The 20879-nt window shown below is 42.5% G+C and overlaps 1 protein-coding gene across 7 annotated transcripts in view; it reads right to left on the bottom strand.

The window, feature by feature from the left end:
- Positions 1 to 20879, bottom strand: part of ATG13 (autophagy related 13) — a 177307-nt gene that overhangs the window by 57718 nt on the left and 98710 nt on the right. For all 7 annotated transcript variants that reach the window (XM_053696497.1, XM_053696500.1, XM_053696498.1 and 4 more), the window contains one exon: positions 19944 to 20051. In XM_053696497.1, coding sequence (XP_053552472.1) covers positions 19944 to 20051 — 108 coding nt within the window. The remainder of the gene's footprint in view (positions 1 to 19943; positions 20052 to 20879) is intronic.

A 20879-nucleotide genomic window follows, 5' to 3' on the forward strand; every position in this document is an offset into this window, starting at 1 on the left:
CAGAACCAATAATAATGCATGTTTTACCAAAAACCCAATCTGATAACAATACTTCATAAACAATTCAAAATTTCACCAAAAATTTTAAAAAATCGTTTTATGACACACTCCTTCAACAAAGGCTAAAAAAGAACAAACACTCCAAATTCGGAAGAGAAACCCAACAGGTTGATACACAACTAATAATAATGGATGTTCTATATCCTTGAACCAACACAATTGAAATGATGAATACCAAAAGATTAACCTGCTCTTCAACAAAAGATTATAAAAGAACGAACACTAAAAATAAATAAATTACAAAAATAGGAATAAAAATTCCAGAACCAATAATAATGCATCTGATAACAACACTTCATAAACAATTCAAAATTTCACCAAATTTTAAGAAATCGTTTTATGATACCCTCTTTCAACAAAGGCTAAAAGAGAACAAACACTCCAAATTCGGAAGAGAAACCCAACAGATTGATACACAACTATTAATAATGGATGTTTTATATCCTTGAACCAATACAATTGAAATGATGAATACCAAAAGATTAACCTGCTCTTCAACAAAAGATTATAAAAGAACGAACACTAAAAATAAATAAATTACAAAAATAGGAATAAAAATTCCAGAACCAATAATGCATGTTTCATATACTTGCACCAAAGCAATAATAATGGAAATAACGATTATTAATAAAAAAACTGCTTTTTAACAAACGATTACTAAAGATCAAACAAGAACACGCAAAATTGAAATTTCCCATTCCACTGTTATATTAAATTGCATCATCAAAACAAATGACTAAACCTCTAATTTACCAACCCTAGAATTGAACCAACAATAAAATATGAATTCTTGCACTAAAGGACTAAATAGAACATAATAAATATTCAAATTGGCATATACCAAAAACCTTATACTGACTCACAAACCCTGTAAGGACAGATTCTCTGACGTACAAAAAGTTATTTATGTTTTTATTATAACAATACATTCGTATTTGTGTTTACTACTGGAACAAGTTTTCATAACGTTTTATGCATTTACTTGGTCATCTGATACAAATAAGTGAAAATTCCCCCATCACCGTGATAAACTGAACCATTAATAGGTCACATGCTAAGGAATGACCAATCAAAAGCACCGACACAACAACCAATAGGATCACCAGATTGTAAAGATACAACTACCTAGGGGATCCAATAGAATCAAATCACAGAATACAAAAACCCACTGTTTACAACTGCAAGGATATGCTTGATAAAGGCTGTATTAATCAGCTGAAACGCGTTGCCTACTCCTTGCTACACTGAACATTTTCATAGTCCACTTTCGAAGTGGACCGCCAAGACTACATCAAACCACGGACCAACAAATACGCTTGAAAGATATTCTGAAGCGTTCAAGAACAACCTTCAAAGCACCTAGTCCTCCTTTCAAAGGACCGCCAAGAACAACTGAAATACCTTACCTAATAATTGGGCCTAAAGAAACCTGTGGACACCTGCAGATCGGATACTCTGAAACAAATAGAGTACGGATCTAAACAGAACACATTCGCAACAATTCAAGAGGTTTTGAAAACCTGAACCAGGCAAAAAGCCCAGCCATCTGACAAAAGGATTAACGGTTAAAGCACACTACCACAATACCCCAGCATCTACTTCTTCAAGTGTGTGTAATCGCAGAGACAAACCAACTCGACATACTGAAACCACTACAACACCGGCAGCGGCTATCCCGGCTTCCGATCCACATTCATCACAGTAAAGATTGAATTGGGTACAAAAAGAAACTAGACCAGAAACAAAGTATCCCAAAAGAAACAACGGGTAAGATTTATTATACCTACACCAACTAAGGAAGTTAATGTGAAGGACAGATAACCAAAACTACTTAACAGTGACTTATAATCGCAATATATATAGCAATTAGATAAAAACGTGTTGCAGCACGCCCGCACATACTATCCCCACGGAGGACTTAACAACAGCGCTTTTAACAAAAAGCAATTAACAATTACTCTAACGATCACGGCAGAAAGACTTTATCTTTCATAACTTATACGATTTTTACTGTATCACTTTATTTTTGTTTCACTTTTATTATTTGTTACTATTGTTGATACCATTGACGCTATTTTAATTATATTGTTGATACCATTGACGCTATTTTAATTATGTATGTTCAGCTTTAAACAAACGAATATGGTAAATATGGTAATTAAGAATTAATATTGCGAATATTCTTTGTGGATACCATACTTCTTCACAAGTCCACTATATCAAATCCATAAAAAATATCTGCAATTAAACCAAAATTCAAAAATTCAAATATACAGATATGTTTGTATAACACACTAAGTAACAGGGATTGGAAAACATATTATAACATTTTATTCACACTGTATGGTTGGCCAACCAGTTAGATTTGTTTTAAGAATCAATTTCTATTGTTTTAAATTTTATTGTATGTATTTATAATTCTAAAAATAAATAGATCTCATTGAATCCAACTACATAGTAAGACTATCTTTCCTTATTGGGTAATTAAGCACAAGCGCTTAAGAGTCTCATCCAATCCAGATTTTACCCCCACTTTGAAGTTTGTGAGATTACTTCTTCGAGACTCCCTAGCTTTTACCCCCACAGCGCATAGTTTATTAACCCAACACACCAATTAGTACGCAGGACTACCTTGTCTGAATGAAAGATCAGATAAGGAGAATCACAATGTAAGGCAGATAACTCTGAGACTCTTCGAGCCGAGGAAATAGCCATCAAAAACAGAACTTTCCAAGATAAAAGCTTAATATCAATGGAATGAAGGGGTTCAAACGGAACACCCTGAAGAACTTTAAGAACCAAGTTTAAGCTCCACGGAGGAGCAACAGTTTTAAACAAAGGCTTAATCCTAGCCAAAGCCTGACAAAAAGCCTGGACGTCTGGATTCTCTGCCAGACGCTTGTGTAAAAGAATAGACAGAGCAGAAATCTGTCCCTTTAGCGAACTAGTGGATAAGCCCTTTTCTAAACCCTCTTGTAGAAAAGACAATATCCTAGGAATCCTAACCTTACTCCATGAGTAACTCTTGGATTCACACCAATATAAATATTTACGCCATATCTTGTGGTAAATTTTTCTGGTAACAGGTTTCCGAGCCTGTATTAATGTATCAATAACCGAATCCGAAAACCCACGCTTTGATAGAATCAAGCGTTCAATTTCCAAGCAGTCAGCCTCAGAGAAATTAGGTTTGGATGGTTGAAAGGACCCTGGATTAGAAGGTCCTGCCTCAGGGGTAGAGACCATGGTGGACAGGACGACATGTCCACTAGGTCTGCATACCAGGTCCTGCGTGGCCACGCAGGCGCTATCAGAATCACCAATGCTCTCTCCTGTTTGATCCTGGCAATCAGTCGAGGTAGCAACGGAAAAGGTGGAAACACATAAGCTATGTTGAAAACCCAAGGGGCTGCTAGTGCATCTACCAGCACCGCACCCAGGTCCCTGGACCTGGATCCGTAACAAGGAAGCTTGGCGTTCTGGCGAGATGCCATGAGATCCAGATCCGGTTTGCCCCAACGACGAGTCAGTTGAGCAAATACCTCCGGGTGAAGTTCCCACTCCCCCGGATGAAAGGTCTGTCGACTTAGAAAATCTGCCTCCCAGTTCTCCACGCCTGGGATGTAGATCGCTGACAGGTGGCAAGAGTGAGACTCTGCCCAGCGAATTATCTTTGAGACTTCCAACATCGCTAGGGAACTCCTGGTTCCCCCTTGATGATTGATGTAAGCCACAGTCGTGATGTTGTCCGACTGAAATCTGATGAACCTCAGTGTTGCTAACTGAGGCCAAGTTAGAAGAGCATTGAATATTGCTCTTAATTCTAGAATGTTTATCGGGAGGAGTCTCTCCTCCTGAGTCCACGATCCCTGAGCCTTCAGGGAGTTCCAGACTGCTCCCCAGCATAGTAGGCTGGCATCTGTTGTTACAACCGTCCAATCTGGTCTGCGAAAAGTCATTCCTTTGGACAGATGAACCCGTGACAACCACCAGAGAAGTGAATCTCTGGTCTCCTGGTCCAGATTCAGCAAAGGGGACAGATCTGAGTAATCCCCGTTCCATTGACTTAGCATGCATAGTTGCAGCGGTCTCAGATGTAGGCGCGCAAATGGCACTATGTCCATTGCCGCGACCATTAAGCCGATTACTTCCATGCACTGAGCTACTGATGGGCTTGGAATGGAGTGAAGGACACGGCAACCATTGAGAATCTTTGATAACCTGGACTCAGTCAGGTAAATCTTCATCTCTACAGAATCTATAAGAGTCCCTAGAAAAAGGACCCTTGTGAGTGGTAACAGAGAACTCTTCTCCACGTTCACTTTCCACCCATGCGACCTCAGAAATGCTAGAACTATCTCTGTATGAGACTTTGCATTTTGAAAACTTGACGCTTGTATCAGAATGTCGTCTAGGTACAGAGCCACCGCTATGCCTCGTGGTCTTAGTACCGCCAGAAGTGAGCCCAGAACCTTTGTAAAAATTCTCTGGGCCGTAGCTAACCCGAAGGGAAGAGCTACAAACTGGTAATGCCTGTCTAGAAAGGCAAACCTTAGGTACCGATAATGATCTTTGTGAATCGGTATGTGAAGGTAGGCATCCTTTAAGTCCACTGTGGTCATATATTGACCCTCTTGGATCATGGGTAGGATGGTCCGAATGGTTTCCATCTTGAACGACGGAACCCTTAGGAATTTGTTTAAGATCTTTAAGTCTAAGATTGGTCTGAAAGTTCCCTCTTTCTTGGGAACCACAAACAGATTTGAATAAAACCCTTGCCCCTGTTCCGTTCGCGGAACTGGGTGGATCACTCCCATCACTAAGAGGTCTTGTACACATTGTAGAAATGCCTCTTTCTTTACTAGGTTTGTTGATAACCTTGACAGATGAAACCTCCCTTGTGGAGGAGAAGTTTTGAAATCCAGAAGGTATCCCTGAGATATAATCTCCAACGTCCAGGGATCCTGTACATCTCTTGCCCAAGCCTGGGCGAAGAGAGAAAGTCTGCCCCCCACTAGATCCGTCTCCGGAAAGGGGGCCCTGTCTTCATGCTGTCTTAGGGGCGGAAGTAGGCTTTCTGGCCTGCTTGCCCTTGTTCCATGACTGGTTGCCTTTCCAACCCTGTCTGTAACGAGCAGTAGTTCCTTCCTGTTTTGGAGCGGAGGAAGTTGATGCTGCTCCTGCCTTGAAATTACGAAAGGCACGAAAATTAGACTGTTTGGCCTTTGATTTGGCCCTGTCCTGAGGAAGGGTGTGGCCCTTACCACCAGTAATGTCAGCAATAATTTCCTTCAAGCCGGGCCCGAATAAGGTCTGCCCTTTGAAAGGAATGTTTAGTAGTTTAGACTTAGAAGTTACATCTGCTGACCAGGATTTAAGCCATAGCGCTCTGCGCGTCTGTATGGCGAATCCGGAATTCTTAGCCGTAAGTTTGGTTAAATGCACTACGGCATCCGAAACAAACGCATTAGCCAGCTTAAGGGTTCTAATCTTGCTCAAAGATTCATCCAATGGTGCTGTGCGAATCGCCTCTTCCAGAGACTCAAACCAGAATGCCGCTGCAGCAGTGACAGGCACAATGCATGCAAGAGGCTGTAATATAAAACCTTGTTGAACAAACATTTTCTTAAGGTAACCCTCTAATTTTTTTATCCATTGGATCTGAGAAAGCACAGCTATCCTCCACCGGGATAGTGGTACGCTTGGCTAAAGTAGAAACTGCTCCCTCCACCTTAGGGACCGTCTGCCATAAGTCTCGTGTGGTGGCGTCTATAGGGAACATTTTTCTAAATATCGGAGGAGGGGAAAAAGGCACACCGGGTCTATCCCACTCCTTGCTAATAATCTCTGTAAGCCTCTTTGGTATAGGAAAAACGTCAGTACACACCGGTACCGCATAGTATTTATCCAGCCTACATAATTTCTCTGGGATTGCCACCGTGTCACAATCATTCAGAGCAGCTAACACCTCCCCTAGCAACACGCGGAGGTTCTCAAGCTTAAATTTAAAATTTGAAATTTCTGAATCCGGTCTCCCCGAATCAGAACCGTCACCCACAGAATGAAGCTCTCCGTCCTCATGTTCTGCAAATTGTGACGCAGTATCAGACATGGCTCTCGTGTCATCAGCGCGCTCTGTCCATAACCCAGAGCTGTCGCGCTTGCCTCTTAACTCGGGCATATTGTATAATACTTCTTTCATAACATTAGCCATATCATGTAAAGTGATTTGTAAGGGCCTTGATGTACTTGGTGCCTCAATCTTATGCACCTCCCGAGCGGGAGACGAAGGTACTGACACGTGAGGAGAGTTAGACGGCATAACTTCCCCCTCGTTGTCTGGTGATAATTTCTTTATCGGTACAGATTGACTTTTATTCAAAGTAATATCAATACAATTGGTACACATATTTCTATTGGGCTCCACATCGGCTTTTAAACATAATGAACAAGCAGATTCCTCTGTATCAGACATGTTTAAACAGACTAGCAATGAAGCTAGCAAGCTTGGAAATTACTTCAATAAGTTTACAAGCAATATAAAAAACGCTGCAGCGCTTTTTAAAAAAAAACACAATTGAATAACAAAGAACTAGTTCAGTTATAGTCAACAATTCTTTAAATGTATTAATTAGCAGAGGATTGCACCCATTAGCAAAAGGATGATTAACCCCTCAGTACCCAAAAAACGGATATCAAATTAAGATTTAACGCTTTTATCACAGTCAAACACACTGTCACAGGTCTGCTGTGACTGATTACCTCCCTCAAAAACGAATTTTGAAGATCCCTGAGCTCTCTGGAGACGTCCTGGATCAAAGAGGAAGAAGCAGGAAGACTGTGCTAGAATTTTAACTGCGCAACAAGGCGCTAAAAAAGGTCCCTCCCACCCCTATTACAACAGTGGGAGACCTGATATAACAGTTTCTATGCAGAAATATACGTTAGCCGTGTGGAAAAAAAATCATGCCCAAAAAGATTCATCACCAAAGTACCTCACAAAACGATTAAAATGCCAGTAAACGTTTTAAAAAACAACATTTCAGATGCTGTGTAAAGTTATTACTAAGCCTGCTACCAGTCGCTTCTACTGCAGTTAAGGCTCACACATTATATCAGTATTAACAGTATTTTTTCAGTCAAATTCTAGTCCCTAGAATATAACTCTACTGTGCATACATTTATCAGCCTGATACCAGTCACTACTACTGCATTTAAGGCTGTACTTACATCATACGGGTAACAGCAGTGTTTTCTTAGTCAATTCCATTCCCAGAAAATATTGTACTGCACATACCTCATTTGCGGGAGACCCCGCATGCTATTCCCATTTTCTGAAGTTACCCCACTCCTCAGAATGTCGAGAACAGCCAGTGGATCTTAGTTACGCCTGCTAAGATCATAGAAAACGCAGGCAGTTTCTTCTTCCAAATACTGCCTGAGATAGAAAAACAGCACACTCCGGTGCCATTTAAAATAACAAACTTTTGATTGAAGAATAATTAAGTAAAAACTCCAGCTCCTCTCGCGACCTCCTTCTTTGTTGAGGGTTGCAAGAGAATGACTGGATATGACATGTGAGGGGAGGAGCTATATAGCAGCTCTGCTTGGGTGATCCTCTTGCAACTTCCTGTTGGGAAGGAGAATATATCCCATAAGTAATGGATGACCCGTGGACTGAACACACTTAACAAGAGAAAATTGCGTTTAGTGTCCCTTTAAGTCAAAAATCAACTTAAAAAGGGGATAATGCAAGAGGTTACTAAGCGCAAACACCAGATGTCATTAACATTATTGAAAACACGGGCGTAAAGCTCTGACAAACAGAAGCTAAATTTAAGAAAAAACAGAATTTATGCTTACCTGATAAATTACTTTCTCCAACGGTGTGTCCGGTCCACGGCGTCATCCTTACTTGTGGGATATTCTCTTCCCCAACAGGAAATGGCAAAGAGCCCAGCAAAGCTAGTCACATGATCCCTCCTAGGCTCCGCCTACCCCAGTCATTCGACCGACGGACAGGAGGAAATATGCATAGGAGAAACCATATGATACCGTGGTGACTGTAGTTAGAGAAAATAATTCATCAAACCTGATTAAAAAAACCAGGGCGGGCCGTGGACCGGACACACCGTTGGAGAAAGTAATTTATCAGGTAAGCATAAATTCTGTTTTCTCCAACATAGGTGTGTCCGGTCCACGGCGTCATCCTTACTTGTGGGAACCAATACCAAAGCTTTAGGACACGGATGAAGGGAGGGAGCAAATCAGGTCACCTAAACGGAAGGCACCACAGCTTGCAAAACCTTTCTCCCAAAAATAGCCTCCGAAGAAGCAAAAGTATCAAATTTGTAAAATTTGGCAAAAGTGTGCAGAGAAGACCAAGTCGCTGCCTTACATATCTGGTCAACAGAAGCCTCGTTCTTGAAGGCCCATGTGGAAGCCACAGCCCTAGTGGAGTGAGCTGTGATTCTTTCAGGAGGCTGCCGTCCGGCAGTCTCATAAGCCAATCGGATAATGCTTTTAAGCCAAAAGGAAAGAGAGGTAGAAGTTGCTTTTTGACCTCTCCTTTTACCAGAATAAACAACAAACAAAGAAGATGTTTGTCTGAAATCTTTAGTAGCCTCTAAATAGAATTTTAGAGCACGGACTACGTCCAAATTGTGTAACAAACGTTCCTTCTTTGAAACTGGATTCGGACACAAAGAAGGTACAACTATCTCCTGGTTAATATTTTTGTTGGAAACAACTTTCGGAAGAAAACCAGGTTTAGTACGCAAAACCACCTTATCTGCATGGAACACCAGATAGGGGGGAGAACACTGCAGAGCAGATAACTCTGAAACTCTTCTAGCAGAAGAAATTGCAACCAAAAACAAAACTTTCCAAGATAATAACTTAATATCTACGGAATGTAAGGGTTCAAACGGAACCCCTTGAAGAACTGAAAGAACTAGATTTAGACTCCAGGGAGGAGTCAAAGGTCTGTAAACAGGCTTGATTCTAACCAGAGCCTGAACAAATGCTTGAACATCTGGCACAGCTGCCAGCCTTTTGTGAAGTAAAACAGATAAAGCAGAGATCTGTCCCTTCAGAGAACTTGCAGATAATCCTTTCTCCAAACCTTCTTGTAGAAAGGATAGAATCTTAGGAATTTTTATCTTGTTCCATGGGAATCCTTTAGATTCACACCAACAGATATATTTTTTCCATATTTTATGGTAAATTTTTCTAGTTACAGGCTTTCTAGCCTGAATCAGAGTATCTATTACAGAATCTGAAAACCCACGCTTTGATAAAATCAAGCGTTCAATCTCCAAGCCGTCAGTTGGAGGGAAACCAGATTCGGATGTTCGAATGGACCTTGAACAAGAAGGTCCTGTCTCAAAGGTAGCTTCCATGGTGGAGCCGATGACATATTCACCAGGTCTGCTTACCAAGTCCTGCGTGGCCACGCAGGAGCTATCAAGATCACCGAAGCCCTCTCCTGATTGATCCTGGCTACCAGCCTGGGAATGAGAGGAAACGGTGGGAATACATAAGCTAGGTTGAAGGTCCAAGGTGCTACTAGTGCATCTACTAGAGTCGCCTTGGGATCCCTGGATCTGGACCCGTAGCAAGGAACCTTGAAGTTCTGACGAGACGCCATCAGATCCATGTCTGGAATGCCCCATAATTGAGTTATTTGGGCAAAGATTTCCGGATGGAGTTCCCACTCCCCCGGATGGAATGTCTGACGACTCAGAAAATCCGCTTCCCAATTTTCCACTCCTGGGATGTGGATTGCAGACAAGTGGCAGGAGTGATCCTCCGCCCATTGAATTATTTTGGTCACTTCTTCCATCGCCAGGGAACTCCTTGTTCCCCCCTGATGGTTGAAATATGCAACAGTCGTCATGTTGTCTGATTGAAACCTTATGAATTTGGCCTTTGCTAGTTGAGGCCAAGCTTTGAGAGCATTGAATATCGCTCTTAGTTCCAGAATGTTTATCGGGAGAAGAGATTCTTCCCGAGACCATAGACCCTGAGCTTTCAGGGGTTCCCAGACCGCGCCCCAGCCCACCAGACTGGCGTCGGTCGTGACAATGACCAACTCTGGTCTGCGGAAGCTCATTCCCTGTGACAGATTGTCCAGGATCAGCCACCAACGGAGTGAATCTCTGGTCTTTTGATCTACTTGAATCGTCGGAGACAAGTCTGTATAATCCCCATTCCACTGTCTGAGCATGCACAGTTGTAATGGTCTTAGATGAATTCGTGCAAAAGGAACTATGTCCATTGCTGCAACCATCAATCCTATTACTTCCATGCACTGCGCTATGGAAGGACGAAGAACAGAATGAAGTACTTGACAAGAGCTTAGAATTTTTGATTTTCTGACCTCTGTCAGAAAAATCCTCATTTCTAAGGAATCTATTATTGTTCCCAAGAAGGGAACTCTTGTTGACGGGGACAGAGAACTTTTTTCTTTGTTCACTTTCCATCCGTGAGATCTGAGAAAGGCTAGGACGATGTCCGTATGAGCCTTTGCTTTTGACAGAGACGACGCTTGAATCAGGATGTCGTCCAAGTAAGGTACTACTGCAATGCCCCTTGGTCTTAGAACCGCTAGAAGGGACCCTAGTACCTTTGTGAAAATTCTCGGAGCAGTGGCTAATCCGAATGGAAGTGCCACAAACTGGTAATGCTTATCTGATGGTACAGACATGTTAAACAGGCTTAAACTTGTCAACAAAGCACAAAAAACGTTTTAAAATAAAACCGTTACTGTCACTTTAAATTTCAAACTGAACACACTTTATTACTGAATATGTGAAAAAGTATGAAGGAATTGTTTGAAAGCTTTAACCCTTAAAATAACGGAACCGGAGCCGTTTTTACATTTAACCCCTATACAGTCCCAGCTATCTGCTTTGCTGAGACCCAACCAAGCCCAGAGGGGAATACGATACCAAATGACGCCTTCTATAAGCTTTTTCAGTGGTTCTTAGCTCCTCACACATGCATCTGCATGCCTTGCTCTCCAAAAACAACTGCGCATTAGTGGAACGAAAATGAGGCTCTGCCTATAACTAGAAAAGGCCCCCATCTGAAAAAGGTGTCCAATACAGTGCCTGCCGTTTTTCTAAACAATCCCCAAGATTATAATAACTATTAAGAGTTATAATCTGCAAAATATGCTTAGCAAAGTAATCGTTTTAGCCCAGAAAAATGTCTACCAGTTTTTTAAGCCCTTATGAAGCCCTTTATTCTTTTACTTAATCTAAGAAAATGGCTTACCGGTCCCCATAAGGGGAAATGACAGCCTTCCAGCATTACATAGTCTTGTTAGAAATGTGGCCAGTCATACCTCAAGCAGAAAAGTCTGCCAACTGTTTCCCCCAACTGAAGTTACTTCATCTCAACAGTCCTGTGTGGAAACAGCAATCGATTTTAGTAACGTTTGCTAAAATCATCTTCCTCTTACAAACAGAAATCTTCATCTCTTTTCTGTTTCAGAGTAAATAGTACATACCAGCATTATTTTAAAATAACAAACACTTGATTGAAGAATAAAAACTACATTTAAACACCAAAAAACTCTTAACCATCTCCGTGGAGATGTTGCCTGTGCAACGGCAAAGAGAATGACTGGGGTAGGCGGAGCCTAGGAGGGATCATGTGACCAGCTTTGCTGGGCTCTTTGCCATTTCCTGTTGGGGAAGAGAATATCCCACAAGTAAGGATGACGCCGTGGACCGGACACACCTATGTTGGAGAAAGTTAGGGCGGTATACACAAAGCATCCCTTACGTATCGATTAATGCCCAAACTTCTAAAGAAGTAAACTCATAAATAAGCCTCCTTGGAAAAACTTAAAACAAAACAGCTGCTGATACTCCATTAAGGAGCTGCTAACAAATGCGCCAACCCCACAGACCGCAGCCGGAAACTGAACCGCCAGAGAACTTAGACAAAATGGCGCCCACAGATTCCGTGAACCTTTTACACTACTTCCCATACATGAAGCCCCTGTCAAAGGTTACGGAACTGATTTACAGACCGCTGCAGCCTCCCTGACAAACAGAAGCTAATCTATGTAGTCGGAGGTGCCAATCTAACTAACCAGGGTATATTAGAGCGCAAATGACGACTATCACACAAAGGAGTCTAAGAGCCGTGATCGTGATTAGCAGAGGGTAAAACATGACAGGCATAATGACCTTAGAAACTGTCACCTGCGCAACTATAAGCAGGCACTCACAATAACTGTGCCCAAAACAGTATACAAATACACTGGAAGTACCGCAAAAGTCCGTAAAAACGGGCCGTGCAGGGATAGAAAGTGGGAATTAATAATGCCATGACACCCAGTCCCCACACACCATAAAGCATGGGCTTGTCTGTAGAACTGCCCGGCAAAGGAAGCAGCAAAATCCCTGTCCCTGGCAGAAAGCCAGATAGCTGCTCAGCCGCAATATATCCAATAAGGGTAGCAGATCCCACTGGGTCCCTGAATATTCCAGTCCTGTTCCTCTTCCATCCTGTAACATATATATGAAAGGATTTACCCTCCAGGGTCTTCTGCTGTGGAGGAGTCACAGCAGCTCCAGGTCTGTTAGCCTCATCTGACCACTGACAGGGACCTGAAGATCAAAGAAAAGCAGAGTAACCAACCCTGGTTTTCTATAGAGGGGTAAGCATAAATTGTTGGAGGGAAAGTAAGGACTACCCTCACCTACCTCCAACAGCTAATAGCCACCATTACTCTTACTAAAGCGGATTATATGGACACAGCATTGCCCCAATCCTTGCTTGCATGGAAAATACTCATTAAAGGATTAAAACTTGATTTTCTTCAGACACCATTTTCGCACACCTCCTACGTTTATGGGAAGTGGGAGTGATACTTACAGCTTTGATGAGGTGTTCTTTGCCTCCTCCTGGTGGCCAGGAGTTGAATTCTTACTAGTAATTAGAATGGATTTGTGGACTCTCCATGCCATTGGAAAGAAATTAGGTTGCTCCCCTTTTATGTAGATTGGTTTAGCATACAATACATATATTTACAGTGTGTGTGTAGATATAGAAAGGTCAAACTTGAAATGTAAATGGGTGCATTTCAATGCTAAATAGAAACAGTTTTACAATATGCTTCCATTATAAAAAAAATGCTTCCAGTGAAATGTATTACTTTTTTTTAGCAGCATACGTACATATTCTGTGAGGGCCCCGTGCACCAGCAACACCTCACCTTCTCATAGAGTCAGCAGTGGCGTGTGTGTATGCTGCTGAAACGTTACTAATGTTTAGTTTAAGCATTTTTGCTAATGGAAGTATATTGCAAAAATGCTTCTACTGAAAAATGGAATGCACCCATGCACATTTGATTCTTGATTGTTTTTTATCCCTTTAGGCATTCAAATGGGGCAAATGAACTTGCTTGCAAATGATGGGTTATACCATGTGGCTATCACTTGTGATCATTTGAAAAAGCCATAAGTAAACAAAACAAAATAATTGGGTAGTAGGGGGGTCCTCACTAGCTCCTCACAAAAAAAGGAAATAGGAGAACCCTTTTTAGAAAGGAGCAGAACTTGTACTTATAGCTCCCTCACAACACTCTGGCCATATTTTGGGGGTTCTGGAAACTATAAAGAGGTTTTGATTATTAAATCACAATAGAAACATCACAAGACTCTTCATTTGAAAACAGGTTGGCAACAATTCAGATAAGATGTTTAGGATAATTATATAATACATGAATATATGCTATGTTAACTAGAAATTGATGCGCAAACAGAATAAAAAAAAAGTTTTCTCATTATTGAATAACAGAATTTATGTTTACCTGATAAATTACTTTCTCCAACGGTGTGTCCGGTCCACGGCGTCATCCTTACTTGTGGGATATTCTCTTCCCCAACAGGAAATGGCAAAGAGCCCAGCAAAGCTGGTCACATGATCCCTCCTAGGCTCCGCCTACCCCAGTCATTCGACCGACGTTAAGGAGGAATATTTGCATAGGAGAAACCATATGGTACCGTGGTGACTGTAGTTAAAGAAAATAAATTATCAGACCTGATTAAAAAAACCAGGGCGGGCCGTGGACCGGACACACCGTTGGAGAAAGTAATTTATCAGGTAAACATAAATTCTGTTTTCTCCAACATAGGTGTGTCCGGTCCACGGCGTCATCCTTACTTGTGGGAACCAATACCAAAGCTTTAGGACACGGATGAAGGGAGGGAGCAAATCAGGTCACCTAAATGGAAGGCACCACGGCTTGCAAAACCTTTCTCCCAAAAATAGCCTCAGAAGAAGCAAAAGTATCAAACTTGTAAAATTTGGTAAAAGTGTGCAGTGAAGACCAAGTCGCTGCCCTACATATCTGATCAACAGAAGCCTCGTTCTTGAAGGCCCATGTGGAAGCCACAGCCCTAGTGGAATGAGCTGTGATTCTTTCGGGAGGCTGCCGTCCGGCAGTCTCGTAAGCCAATCTGATGATGCTTTTAATCCAAAAAGAGAGAGAGGTAGAAGTTGCTTTTTGACCTCTCCTTTTACCAGAATAAACAACAAACAAGGAAGATGTTTGTCTAAAATCCTTTGTAGCATCTAAATAGAATTTTAGAGCGCGAACAACATCCAAATTGTGCAACAAACGTTCCTTCTTTGAAACTGGTTTCGGACACAGAGAAGGTACGATAATCTCCTGGTTAATGTTTTTGTTAGAAACAACTTTTGGAAGAAAACCAGGTTTAGTACGTAAAACCACCTTATCTGCATGGAACACCAGATAAGGAGGAGAACACTGCAGAGCAGATAATTCTGAAACTCTTCTAGCAGAAGAAATTGCAACTAAAAACAAAACTTTCCAAGATAATAACTTAATATCAACGGAATGCAAGGGTTCAAACGGAACCCCCTGAAGAACTGAAAGAACTAAATTGAGACTCCAAGGAGGAGTCAAAGGTTTGTAAACAGGCTTAATTCTAACCAGAGCCTGAACAAAGGCTTGAACATCTGGCACAGCAGCCAGTTTTTTGTGAAGTAACACCGACAAGGCAGAAATCTGTCCCTTCAGGGAACTTGCAGATAATCCTTTTTCCAATCCTTCTTGAAGGAAGGATAGAATCCTAGGAATCTTAACCTTGTCCCAAGAGAATCCTTTAGATTCACACCAACAGATATATTTTTTCCAAATTTTGTGGTAAATCTTTCTAGTTACAGGCTTTCTGGCCTGAACAAGAGTATCAATAACAGAATCTGAGAACCCTCGCTTCGATAAAATCAAGCGTTCAATCTCCAAGCAGTCAGCTGGAGTGAAACCAGATTCGGATGTTCGAACGGACCCTGAACAAGAAGGTCTCGTCTCAAAGGTAGCTTCCAAGGTGGAGCCGATGACATATTCACCAGATCTGCATACCAAGTCCTGCGTGGCCACGCAGGAGCTATCAAGATCACCGACGCCCTCTCCTGATTGATCCTGGCTACCAGCCTGGGGATGAGAGGAAACGGCGGGAACACATAAGCTAGTTTGAAGGTCCAAGGTGCTACTAGTGCATCCACTAGAGCCGCCTTGGGATCCCTGGATCTGGACCCGTAGCAAGGAACTTTGAAGTTCTGACGAGAGGCCATCAGATCCATGTCTGGAATGCCCCACAGCTGAGTGACTTGGGCAAAGATTTCCGGATGGAGTTCCCACTCCCCCGGATGCAATGTCTGACGACTCAGAAAATCCGCTTCCCAATTCTCCACTCCTGGGATGTGGATAGCAGACAGGTGGCAGGAGTGAGACTCCGCCCATAGAATGATTTTGGTCACTTCTTCCATCGCTAGGGAACTCCTTGTTCCCCCCTGATGGTTGATGTACGCAACAGTTGTCATGTTGTCTGATTGAAACCGTATGAACTTGGCCCTCGCTAGCTGAGGCCAAGCCTTGAGAGCATTGAATATCGCTCTCAGTTCCAGAATATTTATCGGTAGAATAGATTCTTCCCGAGACCAAAGACCCTGAGCTTTCAGGGATCCCCAGACCGCGCCCCAGCCCATCAGACTGGCGTCGGTCGTGACAATGACCCACTCTGGTCTGCGGAATGTCATCCCTTGTGACAGGTTGTCCAGGGACAGCCACCAACGGAGTGAGTCTCTGGTCCTCTGATTTACTTGTATCTTCGGAGACAAGTCTGTATAGTCCCCATTCCACTGACTGAGCATGCACAGTTGTAATGGTCTTAGATGAATGCGCGCAAAAGGAACTATGTCCATTGCCGCTACCATCAACCCGATCACTTCCATGCACTGAGCTATGGAAGGAAGAGGAACGGAATGAAGTATCCGACAAGAGTCTAGAAGCTTTGTTTTTCTGGCCTCTGTCAGAAAAATCCTCATTTCTAAGGAGTCTATTATTGTTCCCAAGAAGGGAACCCTTGTTGACGGGGATAGAGAACTCTTTTCCACGTTCACTTTCCATCCGTGAGATCTGAGAAAGGCCAGGACAATGTCCGTGTGAGCCTTTGCTTGAGGAAGGGACGACGCTTGAATCAGAATGTCGTCCAAGTAAGGTACTACAGCAATGCCCCTTGGTCTTAGCACAGCTAGAAGGGACCCTAGTACCTTTGTGAAAATCCTTGGAGCAGTGGCTAATCCGAAAGGAAGCGCCACGAACTGGTAATGTTTGTCCAGGAATGCGAACCTTAGGAACCGATGATGTTCCTTGTGGATAGGAATATGTAGATACGCATCCTTTAAATCCACCGTGGTCATGAATTGACCTTCCTGGATGGAAGGAAGAATAGTTCGAATGGTTTCCATCTTGAACGATGGAACCTTGAGAAACTTGTTTAAGATCTTGAGATCTAAGATTGGTCTGAACGTTCCCTCTTTTTTGGGAACTATGAACAGATTGGAGTAGAACCCCATCCCTTGTTCTCTTAATGGAACAGGATGAATCACTCCCATTTTTAACAGGTCTTCTACACAATGTAAGAATGCCTGTCTTTTTATGTGGTCTGAAGACAACTGAGACCTGTGGAACCTCCCCCTTGGGGGAAGTCCCTTGAATTCCAGAAGATAACCTTGGGAGACTATTTCTAGCGCCCAAGGATCCAGAACATCTCTTGCCCAAGCCTGAGCGAAGAGAGAGAGTCTGCCCCCCACCAGATCCGGTCCCGGATCGGGGGCCAACATTTCATGCTGTCTTGGTAGCAGTGGCAGGTTTCTTGGCCTGCTTTCCCTTGTTCCAGCCTTGCATTGGTCTCCAAGCTGGCTTGGCTTGAGAAGTATTACCCTCTTGCTTAGAGGACGTAGCACCTTGGGCTGGTCCGTTTCTACGAAAGGGACGAAAATTAGGTTTATTTTTTGCCTTGAAAGGCCGATCCTGAGGAAGGGCGTGGCCCTTACCCCCAGTGATATCAGAGATAATCTCTTTCAAGTCAGGGCCAAACAGCGTTTTCCCCTTGAAAGGAATGTTAAGTAGCTTGTTCTTGGAAGACGCATCAGCCGACCAAGATTTCAACCAAAGCGCTCTGCGCGCCACAATAGCAAACCCAGAATTCTTAGCCGCTAACCTAGCCAATTGCAAAGTGGCGTCTAGGGTGAAAGAATTAGCCAATTTGAGAGCATTGATTCTGTCCATAATCTCCTCCAAAGGAGGAGAATCACTATCGACCGCTCTTATCAGATCATCGAACCAGAAACATGCGGCTGTAGCGACAGGGACAATGCATGAAATTGGTTGTAGAAGGTAACCTTGCTGAACAAACATTTTTTTAAGCAAACCTTCTAATTTTTTATCCATAGGATCTTTGAAAGCACAACTATCCTCTATGGGTATAGTGGTGCGTTTGTTTAAAGTGGAAACCGCTCCCTCGACCTTGGGGACTGTCTGCCATAAGTCCTTTCTGGGGTCGACCATAGGAAACAATTTTTTAAATATGGGGGGAGGGACGAAAGGAATACCGGGCCTTTCCCATTCTTTATTAACAATGTCCGCCACCCGCTTGGGTATAGGAAAAGCTTCTGGGAGCCCCGGCACCTCTAGGAACTTGTCCATTTTACAAAGTTTCTCTGGGATGACCAACTTGTCACAATCATCCAGAGTGGATAATACCTCCTTAAGCAGAATGCGGAGATGTTCCAACTTAAATTTAAATGCAATCACATCAGGTTCAGCCTGTTGAGAAATGTTCCCTGAATCAGTAATTTCTCCCTCAGACAAAACCTCCCTGGCCCCATCAGACTGGGTTAGGGGCCCTTCAGAAATATTATTATCAGCGTCGTCATGCTCTTCAGTATCTAAAACAGAGCAGCCGCGCTTACGCTGATAAGTGTTCATTTTGGCTAAAATGTTTTTGACAGAATTATCCATTACAGCCGTTAATTGTTGCATAGTAAGGAGTATTGGCGCGCTAGATGTACTAGGGGCCTCCTGAGTGGGCAAGACTCGTGTAGACGAAGGAGGGAATGATGCAGTACCATGCTTACTCCCCTCACTTGAGGAATCATCTTGGGCATCATTGTCATTATCACATAAATCACATTTATTTAAATGAATAGGAATTCTGTCTTCCCCACATTCAGAACACAGTCTATCTGGTAGTTCAGACATGTTAAACAGGCATAAACTTGATAACAAAGTACAAAAAACGTTTTAAAATAAAACCGTTACTGTCACTTTAAATTTTAAACTGAACACACTTTATTACTGCAATTGCGAAATTTTCACCACAGTGTCTTAAAGCCTTAAAAGTATTGCACACCAAATTTGGAAGCTTTAACCCTTAAAATAACGGAACCGGAGCCGTTTTGAACTTTAACCCCTTTACAGTCCCTGGTATCTGCTTTGCTGAGACCCAACCAAGCCCAAAGGGGAATACGATACCAAATGACGCCTTCAGAAAGTCTTTTCTAAGTATCAGAGCTCCTCTCACATGCGACTGCATGCCATGCCTCTCAAAAACAAGTGCGCAACACCGGCGCGAAAATGAGGCTCTGCTTATGCTTTGGGAAAGCCCCTAAAGAATAAGGTGTCTAAACCAGTGCCTGCCGATATTATTATATCAAAATACCCAGATAAAATGATTCCTCAAGGCTAAATATGTGTTAATAATGAATCGATTTAGCCCAAAAAAAGTCTACAGTTTTAATAAGCCCTTGTGAAGCCCTTATTTACGATCGTAATAAACATGGCTTACCGGATCCCATAGGGAAAATGACAGCTTCCAGCATTACATCGTCTTGTTAGAATGTGTCATACCTCAAGCAGCAAGAGACTGCACACTGTTCCCCCAACTGAAGTTAATTGCTCTCAACAGTCCTGTGTGGAACAGCCATGGATTTTAGTGACGGTTGCTAAAATCATTTTCCTCATACAAACAGAAATCTTCATCTCTTTTCTGTTTCTGAGTAAATAGTACATACCAGCACTATTTCAAAATAACAAACTCTTGATTGAATAATAAAAACTACAGTTAAACACTAAAAAACTCTAAGCCATCTCCGTGGAGATGTTGCCTGTACAACGGCAAAGAGAATGACTGGGGTAGGCGGAGCCTAGGAGGGATCATGTGACCAGCTTTGCTGGGCTCTTTGCCATTTCCTGTTGGGGAAGAGAATATCCCACAAGTAAGGATGACGCCGTGGACCGGACACACCTATGTTGGAGAAATTAAGTGCAAACTATGATTTGTATGGGCAAATCCTAGTGGGGGGCAATTAAATTAAAGTTTAAATGCAATATGTGGAAAATGACTAAAAATAGCACAGGGATGAGAAATGGTTTAGCAGCAAAGAAAGAAAACCTTGAAAACCGTATTCCTTCGTCCTACTTGGAGTCTTTGAACGGAATATAAATGAACTGGAATGAGATTGATGCAATATAGTAGTTGTGTTTTCTCACTTACAAAGTCCACAATCACAAAGTCATCTTGTGGAATCTCAGTACTGGAGCAAGAACTCTGCAGGCTTCCAGCTACAGGAGACACTTCTTCTGGAGTCTCAGGGAAGACTACCTAAATAAGAGACATACATATGTCAGATATATTCAAACAGTATGCAAGGTGTGAAAGTACATAGTTGAGGCCTGTTACTACATATTAGTGCTGCAGTGGGACTAAAAACAGTCTCAGGCATTTGAAATCAAGAAGCTATTTTGCAGAAACTCATACAGCAACCTGGCAGGGAGACGTGATTGCGGCCACTGGGGTTTGCTGCCCTCCACAAAAATACTTAATGACCACTAGTGAATCTGGGGAAGCAGTAAGCCAGGTCATGATTATATTTCAGATCAGACCTTTGGCACTGCAGGACCTGTCATCCAAATACCTATGTAAGATCTCAGTTTCGATCCCTGGTAGTGCAGCCCCTGTCAACCAACACCTCTATATGCTCCATAACACAATCAGATCTCAGATAACATTCAAATGGTCCTGTAACCTCTTTAGAATATCCATGACCATGTCATATTCAAATGGCTCTGCAAACCCCATGTAAGCCACATACCCTCATCAGTTCCCTGCAGCTCCTCTGTCAGCTAAATTTCTAATTAACCTTAGATGAGACCCCTGGACCTACTGCCCTTAGCTTCATAGCACGTACAGGGCTCCCGTGACTGCTGTTTATCTTGTATGTGATGTGTTTTCCCTGAAGCACTGCACATGCATTCTATGAGTATAGGGGTGTGAGAGAAGAGCTGATGTACTCCCTGAGCAGCTCATGATACCCACAATAGACGTCTAATTGAAATCCATACTGCCAACAGGTGACAAGGCTTTAATACGCTCAACCTGGCCAAACAAGTCTATTTCTCCTCTCTTGTGTCATCTCACGCACCCAACCCC

Source organism: Bombina bombina, unplaced genomic scaffold (assembly GCF_027579735.1).
Source record: "Bombina bombina isolate aBomBom1 unplaced genomic scaffold, aBomBom1.pri scaffold_368, whole genome shotgun sequence".
In the NCBI taxonomy this organism is placed as follows: Eukaryota; Metazoa; Chordata; class Amphibia; order Anura; family Bombinatoridae; genus Bombina; species Bombina bombina.